Source organism: Bicyclus anynana, chromosome 26 (genome assembly GCF_947172395.1).
Source record: "Bicyclus anynana chromosome 26, ilBicAnyn1.1, whole genome shotgun sequence".
In the NCBI taxonomy this organism is placed as follows: Eukaryota; Metazoa; Arthropoda; class Insecta; order Lepidoptera; family Nymphalidae; genus Bicyclus; species Bicyclus anynana.
The window spans coordinates 3,191,512-3,205,640 of record NC_069108.1 but is presented as its reverse complement, the minus strand read 5'-3'; the positions used below and the strand labels follow the sequence as shown (position 1 = coordinate 3,205,640).

Here is a 14,129-nt window from a genome sequence, read left to right as displayed (position 1 = left end):
TGACTATGACTGACGGCCAAGTGCCAATGACAGATGGACCACTTGCGCCCTAGTGGGGCAAAATACTGGCTAAATGTATTCACAGCCATATTGAAAACATAAAACAAAAGCAAATACGAGTCGCTTGCAGATAGTCACGTGGGAGAGCTGCCCAAGACCAACAAATTGAGTACAATCTAAGGGTTCATTTACACGAGCGGCAACTCTACCGACGACCGCGGTCGACTGCAGTCGGCGACGCCGTCGCCTGCCGCCGAGACGTCGCTGACTGCAGTCGACTGCTGTTGGCTGCCGCCGAGAGTTGTCGACTGCAGTCGTCGGTACTGCTCGTGTAAATGAACACTAAAGCTGCTAGCAATGCTCAGGAATCTTTATTTTTATGGCAGCTGTACTACATGGTTCCAAAGGTTAAACTAGAAATTGTATGTATGCACTTTTGAAAACGATGAATTTAGGAAACTGTCGGATATGATTTTGGGTTCTTTCTCAGTATATTTTGCGATTTTGGAACTAAAGATCAGCTGCCAATATTCATTATCTCAAATATCATCCATACTTTTAATATAATAAATGTGAAAGTGTGTGTGTCTATTTGTTTATCCGTCTTTCACGGCCTAACGGAGCGACGAATTGGCGTGTTTTTTAAGTGGAGATATTTGAAAGGATGGGGAGTGCCCCTAGAAACCTACCCCCATTTCCCTAAAATAGGGGGTAGGTTGTACGGAGCATTTGTAGGTTAGGGGTAGGTTAGAAGCGCACATAAGTCAAAGCGAAGCTTGACCGGGTCCGCTAGTATTGGAATAAACCTGAGAGATAGCTAAATATTTGCCTATTATTAGAATGCTTTCTTAAATATCAATACCTACTTTAAAAATACATATTATGATACATGAAAGGTATACTTACCATAATACTTATGATCCATAATTTAGTATATACACATTTAACAATACGAGAAACCTTCTGTGAACAATTGGACAACCGCAATTTACTGCTTGTTGGCAAAATATGCAAAAAAATTGGACATCCTTTAGTTTGACGTGTATGTTTACTGTAAATCCAGTTTTAAATGAGAAAAGCAAAATGGCCAAAAAGTATTTTTGGCGTTTGAAAAAATAAATAATATAATTTCAATCATTTACTATTTTAAAATTAATAAGTAAATTTCAGACCAAGTGGTATACGAAATTAATATTGTTTATATTATTAAAGGAGAAACCCAGTCTCTATACAAATTCGGGCTCAAATACAGAGCTGAAAATTGGCCATACATCAGAACAAATATTTGCCTAATCAAGTAATCAGTTTAATTACTTATAAAGGTGGGCAATCATTTGTATCCTTTTGACATAAAATTCAACGCATATCTGTGTCTAACTGACAGGCAACAGTTTTAATATGGATTTAACACTAACTTGACACATATAATCAAATCTCGTTAGTAATTATATTTTGACGATGATAATAACTCATTCGTTGATTAACTTTGACATTGATAGCCCGTGTTTGCAAAGACAACTGACAATCAGTGAAATTTGCATCAAAAAAGATATATTATATTAATCACTTCGATCAGTGTAAAATTATAAATTCAGCTTATTTTCCCTCTTGGTTAATATTATTTCGGTTAAAATTCTAATGTGGTAATCGAATAAATTCTTCAAGATTTTTAGTAAATTTTTCATTTCAGTATCATTCTGAAAAGTGGGCCCAAATTCGGTCATCTGTTTTCTCAACTACTCTATATAAGGCTCTCTAGAGACAACATATATTATAAAGCTGAAGAATTTGTTTGTTTGTTTGATTGATTGAACGCGCTAATCTCAGGAACTACTGGTCCGATTTAAAAAAAATTTTCAGTATTAGATAGCCCATTTATCGAGGAAGGCTATGAGCTATATTTTATCCCCGTACTCCTACGGGAACGGGAACCACGCGGGTTAAACCGCGCGGTATCAGCTAGTACATTATAAAGCTCAATTTGCATTTAGTTTACAATTGTTTTAATTTTCAACAAATACTTTTTGTTTACAAAGGTTTTTGTTTAATTAATACAAACTGAAATAAATATAATGAATTAAGTGCATACAACACAATCTCTAGTTCTTTACGTGTTTAGTTTCCAACAGTTACACGAAATATATAAATATTGATGACTTGTCTGATGCAGTTTATAGTGCTCAACAGAGGTCCTGGGTTCAATAGTTATGACGGTCTCCGTGGCGCAGTGGTATGCGCGGTGGATTTAATGACGGAGGTCCTGGCTTCGATCCCCGGCTGGGCCGATTGAGGTTTTCTTAATTGGTCCAGGTCTAGCTGGTGGGAGGCTTCGGCCGTGGCTAGTTACCACCCTACCTACAAAGATGTGCCGCCAAGCGATTTAGCGTTCCGGTACGATGTCGTGTAGAAACCGAAAGGAGTGTGGATTTCATCCTACTCCTAACAAGTTAACCCGCTTCCATTTTAGATTGCATCATCACTTACCATCAGGTGAGATTGTAGTCAAGGGCTAACTTGTAAAGAATAAAAAAAATCGCTTTTTCATTCGATATCGCAAATAACGCAGTTGGAACAAGTAGTGTTAAATCGGTTTGTTTACAAGATGACGTTCAGGAATAATCTGAGAGTGTCTCTCAAGTGTAAGTGTCGCAGTTGGAGTGCGCCGCGTCGCAAGAACCAGCTCATGACTAAGGATCCCGTATGGATTTCAAACTAATTGGGCATACTCCATGTAGTTTATTGTTGTATCACAAAAATACCGATAACCCCACACCGTGGGATAGACATAAAAAATCAATCCTTACTTTGCATATAGGCAAAGAACCCTAAATTTTTTTTTTTAAAATTATATACATATAATGTATATTCATACCAAATTTTAGCTTTCTAGTTTTAACAGACTCTGAGTTATCTTATTGACAACTTTATCTTTTTAACTAACAACAGAACTTTCAATTTACAATTACGTTTTTTAAGTTGGTCGACAATTACTCTTTAAATACTTAACTGTTATAGTCTTTCTTGTAATTTCATTATATAACCCACTGAGTTTTGTGGATTTTTACACTTGACTCAAACAAAAATTAGATCTTAAAAGCTTAATATCTTACAAACAGATCCTTAAATCGAAATATGTTGGTAAAAGACCCCTCATATCTTTCAAAGACCTATCCAACGATAACACACTATGGAATAAACTAGTACATAAAATATCGTCCCCATTTTAATGTACATACTAGGTACATACTCATTCAAAGGACATGTCCCAAAATGGGCCTTTATTATTTATAATTTTTAAGCAAGTCGATGGTATTTTCTATGGATAGAAGATACAAATTGCTGTTGGAAAAATAATTTTCAGAATTTTTGTATCTCGCATTAATTAGATAAATGTTTTTTTGTCTCACTCCCTTGTCTACAAATTAAACATAGACAATACAGAAAAAGCAAAGCAGCCAATAAAAACACCTGGAATTGAATTAATATATGGTGTAAGCTGTCAATGTCATGTCAATCAATCAATCAATGTATTATCAAATGTCAATAAGACACAAGCTAAAAAGAAACATTAAATCGTAGACAGAGAATTGCATTAAACAAAAAAATCCTTAAATTGTTGTAAAAACATAAACCATAAACAAACGCTACTACGCGAAGATCATTGACAATCTGTCAGTGTGTGAGTTACAAGCATGTTGCCATGATAAAAATTCTTAATTAATGTTGTGAGCTAACGAAAAAAATACATTTTATTTAATCAATTAAAAAAAATGCAGGTTCCAAAATTTTTTGTATGTTAGGTTTCAAGCCCTACATTTTATGTTCTTCTAAGATGAAATAATTTGTTCTGCTTAGTTGATACTCGGAATAAAAATCCAGCGTCCATATAAAATTGGGACATGTCCTTTACAGGATTCTACAGTCCGTGCACTAAACCACGGACGGACGGACGGACGGACGGACGGACTGTTGCGCTAGTGACATGTCTATAGTATAAAATCTATGAAATAGACTAGCTAACCTGAAATGGACCTCCTTTTGTTTTTTAATAATAAAAAATGTACTTACTGGCCAGAGCATGTCTGATGGTGGTCCGGGGCACGTGGTAGATGATGGACGCCTTGGTCTGCGACAGCTTCCTGCTCTTCACCGCTTCTATGCACTTCTTGAAGTCCTCCTCCGTGTAGCGCCGCCCGCTCTTACTCGGTATACTCTCCTCTTTTATACCTCCCGATTCTATTTTTATTTCTGGAATATCAAATTCATCATCATTATCATCCAATTTTTACCCGACTGCGTCAGAAGGAGGGTATTGTTTTATGCGTATGATAGTTGTTTATATTAAAATAGCTGATGCCGCGCGGTTTCACCCGCGTGGTTCCTGTTCCCGTAGGAATATGGGCTACGTAACACTGAAACAATTTTTCAAATCGGACCAGTAGTTCCTGAGATTAGCGCGTTCAATCAAACAAACAAACAAACTCTTTAGCTTTATAATATTAGTATAGAAGTATAGATTTGATATGATATCATATTGCCAACCTAGCTGCGTGGTTCAGTGCAGTTGGTCTGACGAGGCTCTGGCGAACGACGAATGGCGGTATATTCCCAGTGGCGTGCACAAAGTTTTAATTAGGGTATGCACTATAGCTAAAAATTTTATAAAATGGAAAATTCCTCCATGAAAGTGTGAAGTCGTGCGCGCGGGACAGGGAAGGACTGTGCGGGAGTAAAGTCATGCACGCGGGGCAGAGGGAATATCTGCGCGGGTATGAAATCATGCACGCGGGACAGAGGAAAGGACTGCGCGGGTTTGAAGTCGTGCGCGCGGGAAATCGCTAACCCCTTGCCAAGCTATAGTCTTACCTATGCTGCTGTTACTCTTGTGCTGTCCGTCTTCGTCGAGGTAGTCTATGCTCAGGTACTCCGTCTCTATCTCAGCGTCTGACATCTCCTCCTCCTTCACACTGTGGCCGGCGACAGCTTCTGTGAAATTGTTCGCCATACATATTATTTAACTTTACTTACAATACATATGGCAGAAGGAATCGGGGCAAACAGTTCCTTAGATGGGAGGATGACTTAAAGCTCACAGCAGGTCCAAACTGGAGAAGGGTCGCATTAGAGAGAGAGCAGTGGAAGTCGCTGGTGGAGGCCTATGCCAAAAGGCACACTATGTTAAGAGACATTCTTTAAAAAAAAAAAAATTAAAACAAAATGTAATGTATATAATATTGTAATTTCTTAACACATAATAAAGGGCTTATTATTATTACAATACATATACTTATTAAATGCTAGCTGACGCCGCGTGGTTCTCGTTCCCATATTAGGAAAATGGGGATAATATATAGCCAATTGAAGTTTTCTTAATTGGCCCAGGTCTCGCTGGTGGAAGGCTTTGGCCATGGCTTTCCTCTAATATATTTAAACCTAAACCACAGTTTAAAGAATAATAGGCAGATAGAGCGTACGTAACAGGCAGGGATGCAGCCATTCCAAATACAAATTCAAAAAATATTATAATAATAATAGCGGCCGCCCGCGACTTCGTCCGCGTGAAAGTCGTTGAAAACTTTCAACTAACTCCCCCCCCCCCTAAGAACCCCTATCCCTACCCTAACGTACCTCTACCCTACACCTACCCTACCCTATCCAAACCCTACCCCTACCCTACCACTACCCTGCCCTTACCCTACCCTACCCCTGCCCCTACCCCAACCCTACCCTACCATACCCCTACCCTACTCATTAAGGCTGCACTTCTTTATTCATTCCTCCCACCGCGAGTCGCGTCGAGCGCGGCAAAACTAATAAACCGTTACACAAAAATAATCCTTAAAGCATGAATTAGTATTCACGCGCAATGGCTTAGCGTATTTCATGTATAACTTTGGTGTTTCTTTACCGATTTTTATGATTCTTTTTTATTGAATAGGTAATAATATTAACTTTCTTATTTGGGATGAGTGATGATTGTTATAAACATAAGAGTAGACAAATATAATTAGAAAGCACCGAACTGCTAAGCTATCGGGAGTTACGCGTGTTATTATGAGTCAACCATAAAAGATAGACATATATATGCTGTTATGTTTTTATAGATAATTTTAAGGAGAACTTTTCCGTCATACATGATTTCTATGTAGCTTTAACCATTAAGGCTGTACACGCGACGGAAGCTTAAAAAATTGAGTAACTTCTCCCGTTTTCTCAACATTTCTCTTCACTGCTCTGCTCCTATTGATTGTAGCGTGATGAAAAGTATACTATAACCTGCCCAGGAGTATGTAGAATAATTGTACCAAGTTTCGTTTAAATCCGTCGAGTAGTTTTTGTTTCTATAAAGAACATACAGACAGACAAAAATTTTACTGATTGCATTTTTGGCATCAGTATCGATCACTAATCACCCCCTGATAGTTATTTTGGAAATATATTTCATGCACAGAATTGACCTCTCTACAGATTTATTATAAGTATAGATAAGTATAGATAAATACATTTCGAGTCGAAACGAACCTTCGCATCAGTAATTTCCAATATTATTCAAGAAAAATGGCGTCTTATGTTTTTAAATATTTAAAAAACTGTTCACAAAAACTAATAAAATAAGATTGAGTGTCTTTTTAATGGTAGTTTTTGTGTATTAGTTATTATTATATCTTTAGTCTATTATTATTTTTATTTACGTAATTGATGCTACAGTTCATTTCATTTAGGATGGTGCGGGTGACAGTTCGTTTCACACTTGAAGCTCCGGCTGACCTTTACTAAAGAAAAGGATACCTGGATGTGATGCTCTCCAAGTCATGACAACATACAGACCATTTGTTGAATGTTTTTTAATAACATATTGCAAAGTAAAAACACCAAAAAAAAAAAAGTTGTGGAAGATTACGACAGTTCTGAGTTTTACGAGTACGAGTTTCAAACTTGAAAGTATGCCGCGATTCACAATAATAGTCTTATGAACGTCATATAGGCGATTGTCACCTTACCCATGCTATCTGAAAAACACTTTAGTATTAAATCTTGAAATACAAATTATGAAAAAGTTTGTATATGGTAGATAGCAACATTATGCTAATGTCAATGACTCACTCGTGTTGATTGTTTTTTTTTGGTATCCCCGGCTTCACTGTACCGCTTGTAAAAACTCTTCTGTGACCTAAACCTAAAACTGGCAATGTGCTTCTACTAAATAGAACAGGTCAGGGTGTGACAGAACAAGAGAGGACAAGGAATTATCTCTTATCTCTTATATATATTACCATTCTTTATGTGTTCCTTGAGCAATTGGTCAGAGTGCAGGATCTCTTTCCTGAAGCTGACCGCGTCCCGGAGACGAGTCACGCAGCCGTCGCAGATGTACTCCCTCTTACTGTCTTCATGCTCCCACTGCAAGAGAAGACAAATATGCACTATTTTATTTAACTTCTATAGATATATCTATCACATCCCCTAAATAGAGATGAAAATATCTGGACAAAAGCAGACTTGCTCGCCAAAAAAAAACTAATGTATGGCCATAACACGAAGAGGCGCATAATGTAGTGAATCAGTTTATAGTCAACCGACTGATCACTAATTGATTTAACTGAACAAAAAATAATTATAGAATTTGTATAGTTCATATAGTGTATCTATTTATTTATGTTACCACCCATCTCACCAGTTTATGTACTCTGTATGTGTATGTACTCTTCTATAATAAGATCCCCAAGACTGTGATGGACCTGCCAATGCATAGCTTTAAGCAATGTGTTAAAAAACATTTACTTAGTCGAGGTTACTACAACATTGATGAGATCCTTAACGATAAAGTTGCTTGGAGGCTGTTGGATCAGCTTCCAACTTCACACAAGTAAAACTATAAGAAATTGTAATTGTTATCAATTGTAAATTATAATACTGTATGTCTTTTTCATTTCAAAAAAGCAACTGTTGAGTTTCTTGCCGGTATCTTCTCAGCAGAACCTGCCTTCCGAACCGGTGGTAGAATCTTTACAAATAGTCAACTGACGAGTCAAAAGTGTTTGTAAACTGAGCCTACTTGAAATAAATGATTTTTGATTTGATTTTGATTTGATTTACTCCTTAATGTTAGATAAACTGAAAAAGATCACTATTATCGATAAGTTCGCTCTAGCACTGCAATTTATCCCGAGTTTTAAGATTATATTTTATATGTTTGTTGCAATAAATATATTTAAATAAAATAAATAAGATGAACTCACGGGCATCGCAAAGCATTCGTTCACCATTTCACCGTAGACTTCTCTCTCATCACCATTATAATATTCTGTCCACAAATCTTTTAGACCGATAACTTCTAAGCAGCAACGACATTGCTGTTGTTGGCCGGGCTTTTTGATTTTACTCATTTTCATTCAATCACCATTGAAAAAGCAAAAATTTTGTGTATTATTAAATTCATAGGTATTAAAATAATTATACACAAAAAATTATTAACAAAATCCTTTGACAAAATCACAAATGTCATCATAGAACAAGGAACATATTTACCAAGGAACATATTTACTCAGGAGTCATAGAATGTCATAAAACACTGATCACGGAACACCACCCCTATAAACATTCTACTCTATGACCACAACAGTGTTAAAAATTCTCGAAAATATTTATCCCAAAGAGTAAATTATTATAATGATTTATCCCTAAAGTTTATGTCAAAAACCCCTAAAATCGCCTTAATTATTGAGTTGTCCCCCTAAAAAAATCATACAACATGTTGACATTTAATAAATTTAACATTTTTTTTTATTGGATGAAAATTGCCGCCAGTTGTCTCAGAGTGGTTGTAGAATAATGTAATACATTATTCTATGTCGTTATAAGTCGCTAGGTCAAGAAAGAAATATTAAAATTATCATTTAATAATAGTTGGTAATAAAATCCCTGAAAATGCCCCTTGAAATTTCAGTGCCTAAAAAAAATCCCATCTCACTTATTTTTACCCCCTAAATCTGGGGGGAAAACCCCTAAGTTGGGAACCCTGGACTACAACCACAAACCACAAACGTCAAAATCAAAAGAAGCAAAACGAAAACACCACAGATTAGAGATACTACAAAACACCATAAACATAGAGTACATTGACTAGGGTAAAGAGAATGACTATTATAGTAATTAGTGTTCTGTGGTGCAACGTAGTATCTAATAATCTGTGGTGCAAACTCACAGATCACAGACTCTTTGATCTGTGACTCACAGATCAAAGAGTAAATTAATATATTATATGTTTGTGGCTGCAAGTGCAAACCAGGTCTGTGGTGCAAACAAAACAAATACAAAATTGATTCGATTTTTGGCGGGAATCGAGAAGCGCGCTTTTAAAATTGAAAATTTTAATTTAAAAATTTTTCAGTAATATACGTGTGAAATAAAGTGTACAAATGTAAATTAAATCAGGCAAAATGCCGTCAGACAGTGATGGTGATGCCCACGAAAGGCTAGACAGAAAAAAACGTAAAGTGCATAAGTCTGGTGAGGACGAGAGTTTAAAATATAAACCCTTTATAAAGGCAGGTTATAGCAGAGCCTACACGGATAATAGCACTAACGCGGAATTCCCAGTGTTTGTGGAAAGCAGTGAGGCGGAAATTAAATTGGGGAACAAAAACCCATTAGTTGTGTCCAAATACTTTAAACAAGTAAAAGGTATCTATGAGAGCAGGCGCATTAATGCTAACAAAATAATGTTAGTATTCAAACAAGCAACAGCAGCCAATGATTTTCTCAAACATGAATGCCTAACGGTTTACAATCTTCGTGCCTTCATCCCGGCATCTTCTGTGGAGAGGGTGGGGGTTGTCAGGTTTATACCTAAAGAGTCCAGTAACCATGAACTATTTAATAAACTTTCTTCAGAGTGTGAGATTATTGGTGTAAGACGATTCATGAAAAAGGTTGTAGACGATGTTGTTCCTTTGTCAACTATTAGTGTAATTTTTGCAGGAACAACTTTACCACAATATATATATTTAGACAATTGGCGTTATAAGGTCTATACATATATTCCTCCACTAATGCAATGTTTTAAATGTATGAGATTTAATCACTATGGGAAAATATGCAAAAATATACAGGTCTGTTCACGCTGTGCTGGTGAACACCACTACAAAGCATGCACGGCTGATACATTGAAGTGCAGTAATTGTGGTGGAGCTCACTTAGCCATATCCAAAACTTGCCCGATAAAGGCAGCGAGATTAGAAAAAAATAAACAATCTTATGCTAAGGTAATTGAAATTAATAGTGTTAATTTTCCTACTCTCCCGAAGCCTCAACAAATACAGCAAAAATTCCACCAATCTAAACTAGACACACAAGAAAATTTAGATATTTCTTATTCAGATATCATTAATAATAAAAAAATATTATCCGCAATAATTAATACATTAGTTACTATAGGAAACTCAAATGACATAAAAAGCACAAGTAAAATTAAAGAAGCATTTTTGAAACATTTGAATAAAGTTTAATGGCTTCAAAGCTCATTATTGCTCAACATAACATTCAGAGTATTAATAATAAAAAACCCTTAGTAAAAACATTTTTAACACAGGAAAATATTGATATTTTATTATTAAATGAAACTTGGCTTAAAAACTCTAGTAATCTTGTAAAAATCCCAGGCTATAACTTTGTTGGAAAAAATGCAAAGAATGAACATGGTGGTGTAGGTATTTTATTAAGAAATACATTTAAATATAAACTTTTGAAAACAAAATTTTATGAAGATGTTCAATCCATAGCAATTTCTTTAGGAACCAATGTTGGTGACTTATCAATACTTTGTGTTTATTGTCCACCTAAAAATAAAAATAAATGTAAAATCAATAGACTTAAAAGTATCATCAGTGATATGCCAAAGCCCTGTTTAGTAGCAGGAGACTTTAATGCACATCATATTTCTTTTGGTTGCCATAGTACAAATTCAAGGGGTAGAAGCCTATTTGATATTTTTGATGAACAGGATCTGTGCATATTAAATTCTGGTAGGTCTACTACACTTCAGAGACCATATGCAAATAGTTCTGCTATTGACATAACTGGAGTGAGCCCAGTGCTCGCTCCGTTATGTGAATGGACAGTAGGTGTAGACACTTTGGGTAGTTACCACTATCCCACATTCACAAAAATTAACTTAATTCCATCTAAATATTCTGTCAATGATAAAGTAGAGAAATTTTTATATAATAAAGCAGATTGGGATAAATATTTTAAGAAATCCAAGGAGTATTTTGAGTATATGACATTTAATGAACTAGATCCTTTACAGTCATATAACAAATTTTGTGAAATTTTGAACATTTTAAAAAAAGAATGTATTCCGCTTGTTAAATTTGAGGGTCCAAGAACTATTAAAGCTCCCGCTCCTTGGTGGGATGAAAATTGTGCTGTAGCAGTTAAAAATTCCAAAGAGGCTTTACAATTATATAGGCGAGTAGGGTTAATGGTAAATTATATAAATTATAAAAAAATAGATGCACTTAAAAAAATAATCATTAAAAAAGCAAAGAAAGATAGTTGGAATAAACTTTGTTCATCATTTAATAGATACACTCCTATAACTTATATATGGAATTATATGAAAAGATTTAAACGAATAAATAACCAACCAAAACTTAAAAATGATGTATGGATTCCAAATTTCATCTCAAAACTTAAACAGAATAATAATAACACAAACTTAATCAACTCTGTTTTTGAATACAACAATGACAATGAAAATTCCATGTGGCTACTAAATCCATTCACCTATGCAGAATTCAATATAGCACTTCAATCAAGAAAGGAATCTGCACCAGGATTAGACAACATTCCTTATATAATGTTTAAAAAGTTACATAAAGCAGGTCAAATAGCTTTACTTAATATTTTTAACAAGTTATGGCTTTCTCAATGTATTCCAGAGAGTTGGAAGATTCAATGTATAATACCAATTTTGAAACAAGATAAACCTGAAGACGATTGCAATTCTTACAGACCTATATCGCTGACTTCTTGCATAGGAAAATTGTTTGAAGTAATGCTTAAACTAAGATTAGACTACTTTGTAGAAACTAATAATTTATTACCAGGTTTTCAATATGGTTTCCGTAGAGGTAAAAGCGCATCAGAGAGTATAACTTCATTTATATATGATATGAAGAATTGTCAATTGTCTAAATCCACAGCAGTATGTATATTTTTGGATATAGAGGGGGCTTATGATAATGTGGACTTAAACCAGCTCATCAATTGTCTTCATGAAATCGGTATCCCTGGAAAAATGTTAAAATGGCTTTCAAATTTTTTTAATAATAGACATTTTTATGTTAAGTACAATAATATACTCCATGGGATAAACCAAACTAGTAAAGGTCTTATGCAAGGTTCAGCATTGTCACCAATTTTGTATAATTTATACACCTCACAAATTGAAAATTTTTTATTAGGAGATGTTAAAATTTTACAATTTGCGGATGACTTGTTAATGTATAGTGTAAATAGAAATATAGAAATAGCTAAAAATACTATTAATTCTGCACTGTTCCAGTTGCAGTCTTATTATAAAAATTTGTTAAAATTAAATATCAATACTTCCAAAAGTTCATGTATGATTTTTGGCAGCCCAGTGGGGAATAACATCAAATATAATGGTACAGATATTCCATTTGTAAATCAAAAGAAATTTTTGGGTGTAATTATCGATAATAAATTAAAATTTGACAGACATATTAATTATATTAGCAAAAATGCGTTAAAAGGCATTAATTTATTGAGATGTTTGACTGGAACGTTTTGGGGCTCTGATCCTAAAGTCCTATCTCTATTATATAAAAGCATGGTCAGAAGCCACTTTGATTATAGTTTCCTTGCATATATGCAAGCCAATTCCACATTATTAAAAAAACTTGATGTTATTCAAAACATTGGCTTGCGCATAATAAGTGGGGCTATGCGCTCCACACCTGTTAATTCAATGGAAGTAGAGACTTGTATTTCTCCTTTAATTGTAAGACGCATATATTTAGCTGAAAGATTTTGTTTGAAAGCTCTATCGTCGAGCTCCTCAATAGTGAACAAACTTTTGCTTCCAAATAGTTTACTAACTGTAACTAAATCTACAACAGAATCTTTACAAGCGACTGCAAATTCACTTTTGGCAGGTAAACAACCTACCATATCTATTATTATGACATATATGCATAATATTGCCACTAACATAAATGTTAGTAACGCCTGGCCCATGTACTCTTGCTCCTTTGAGAGCTTGATTATGAAAAATAAAATTCATTTGTTGAATATTACGTCAAACATAGACTTCCGGATGTTTATTGATAAAAATTGTAAATATTATTATAAGTTATATACAGATGGATCTAAAAATCAGCACTTTGTAAGTGCTGCTTTCTATGATCCACAAAACAAATTTAGTAAAGCGTTTAAGTTAAATTCTCGATGTAGTATTTTTACTGCGGAATCTTTTGCAATTTTAAAAGCAATTTCTTATATAAAAGAGGAAATTTTACATAGTGTAAATAATTGTATTATAGTAACAGATTCCAAAAGTGTTCTTTTAGCTATTAACAATTTCAATTTTAGTTATAAGTCTTCATACATTATTTTTCAAATTAAAAATGTATTACTAGACATAAGAAAAACTGGAATGAACGTAGAATTTGTCTGGGTACCCTCCCACAGAGGTATAGCGGGCAATGAACTGGTTGATTCTGTAGCAAGACAAGGATTGTTTAATGAAGATTGTTCAGACAATATCAAAACTCCATTTACAGACTTTTATCATGAAGTGAAGAAGAGACAGAAGTTGCTTTGGCATGAACATTGGAAGGAAACTAGTAAAAGTAAAGGATGTTGGTACGCAGACATACAAAATGAAATACCGGTGCAGCCATGGTATAACAAAATGAGTTGGGATTCAAGAAAATTCATATCAATAATAAACCGACTAAGGTTTGGTCACTGTTTAGTGCCAAGCCATTTATTCAAATTAAAAATTTATAAAGATAACAAATGCATGTACTGTAAAAAAGATGACGCAGATATCAATCACATAATTTTCAAGTGTTCAGCTTTTGGTATACAAAGAATAATAT

General features: G+C 34.6%; 1 protein-coding gene across 5 annotated transcripts in view; it reads right to left on the bottom strand.

The window, feature by feature from the left end:
- The window catches only part of LOC112047127 (zinc finger protein 1 homolog), a 28,037-nt gene extending 19,510 nt beyond the window's left edge, over window positions 1–8,527 (bottom strand). For 3 of the 5 annotated variants that reach the window (XM_024084076.2, XM_024084074.2, XM_024084071.2), the window contains exons 1-4: window positions 8,241–8,526; window positions 7,275–7,401; window positions 4,867–4,986; window positions 4,069–4,248 (exon numbers count right to left, since the gene is read on the bottom strand). In XM_024084076.2, the coding sequence (XP_023939844.2) occupies window positions 4,069–4,248; window positions 4,867–4,986; window positions 7,275–7,401; window positions 8,241–8,393 (580 nt within the window). In that variant the 5' untranslated portion in view covers window positions 8,394–8,526. Of the gene's footprint in view, window positions 1–4,068; window positions 4,249–4,866; window positions 4,987–7,274; window positions 7,402–8,240 lie in introns of all 5 variants that reach the window. The other 2 variants (XM_024084072.2, XM_024084075.2) reach the window with 2 other exon arrangements.
- Window positions 8,528–14,129: the final 5,602 nt, after the last annotated feature.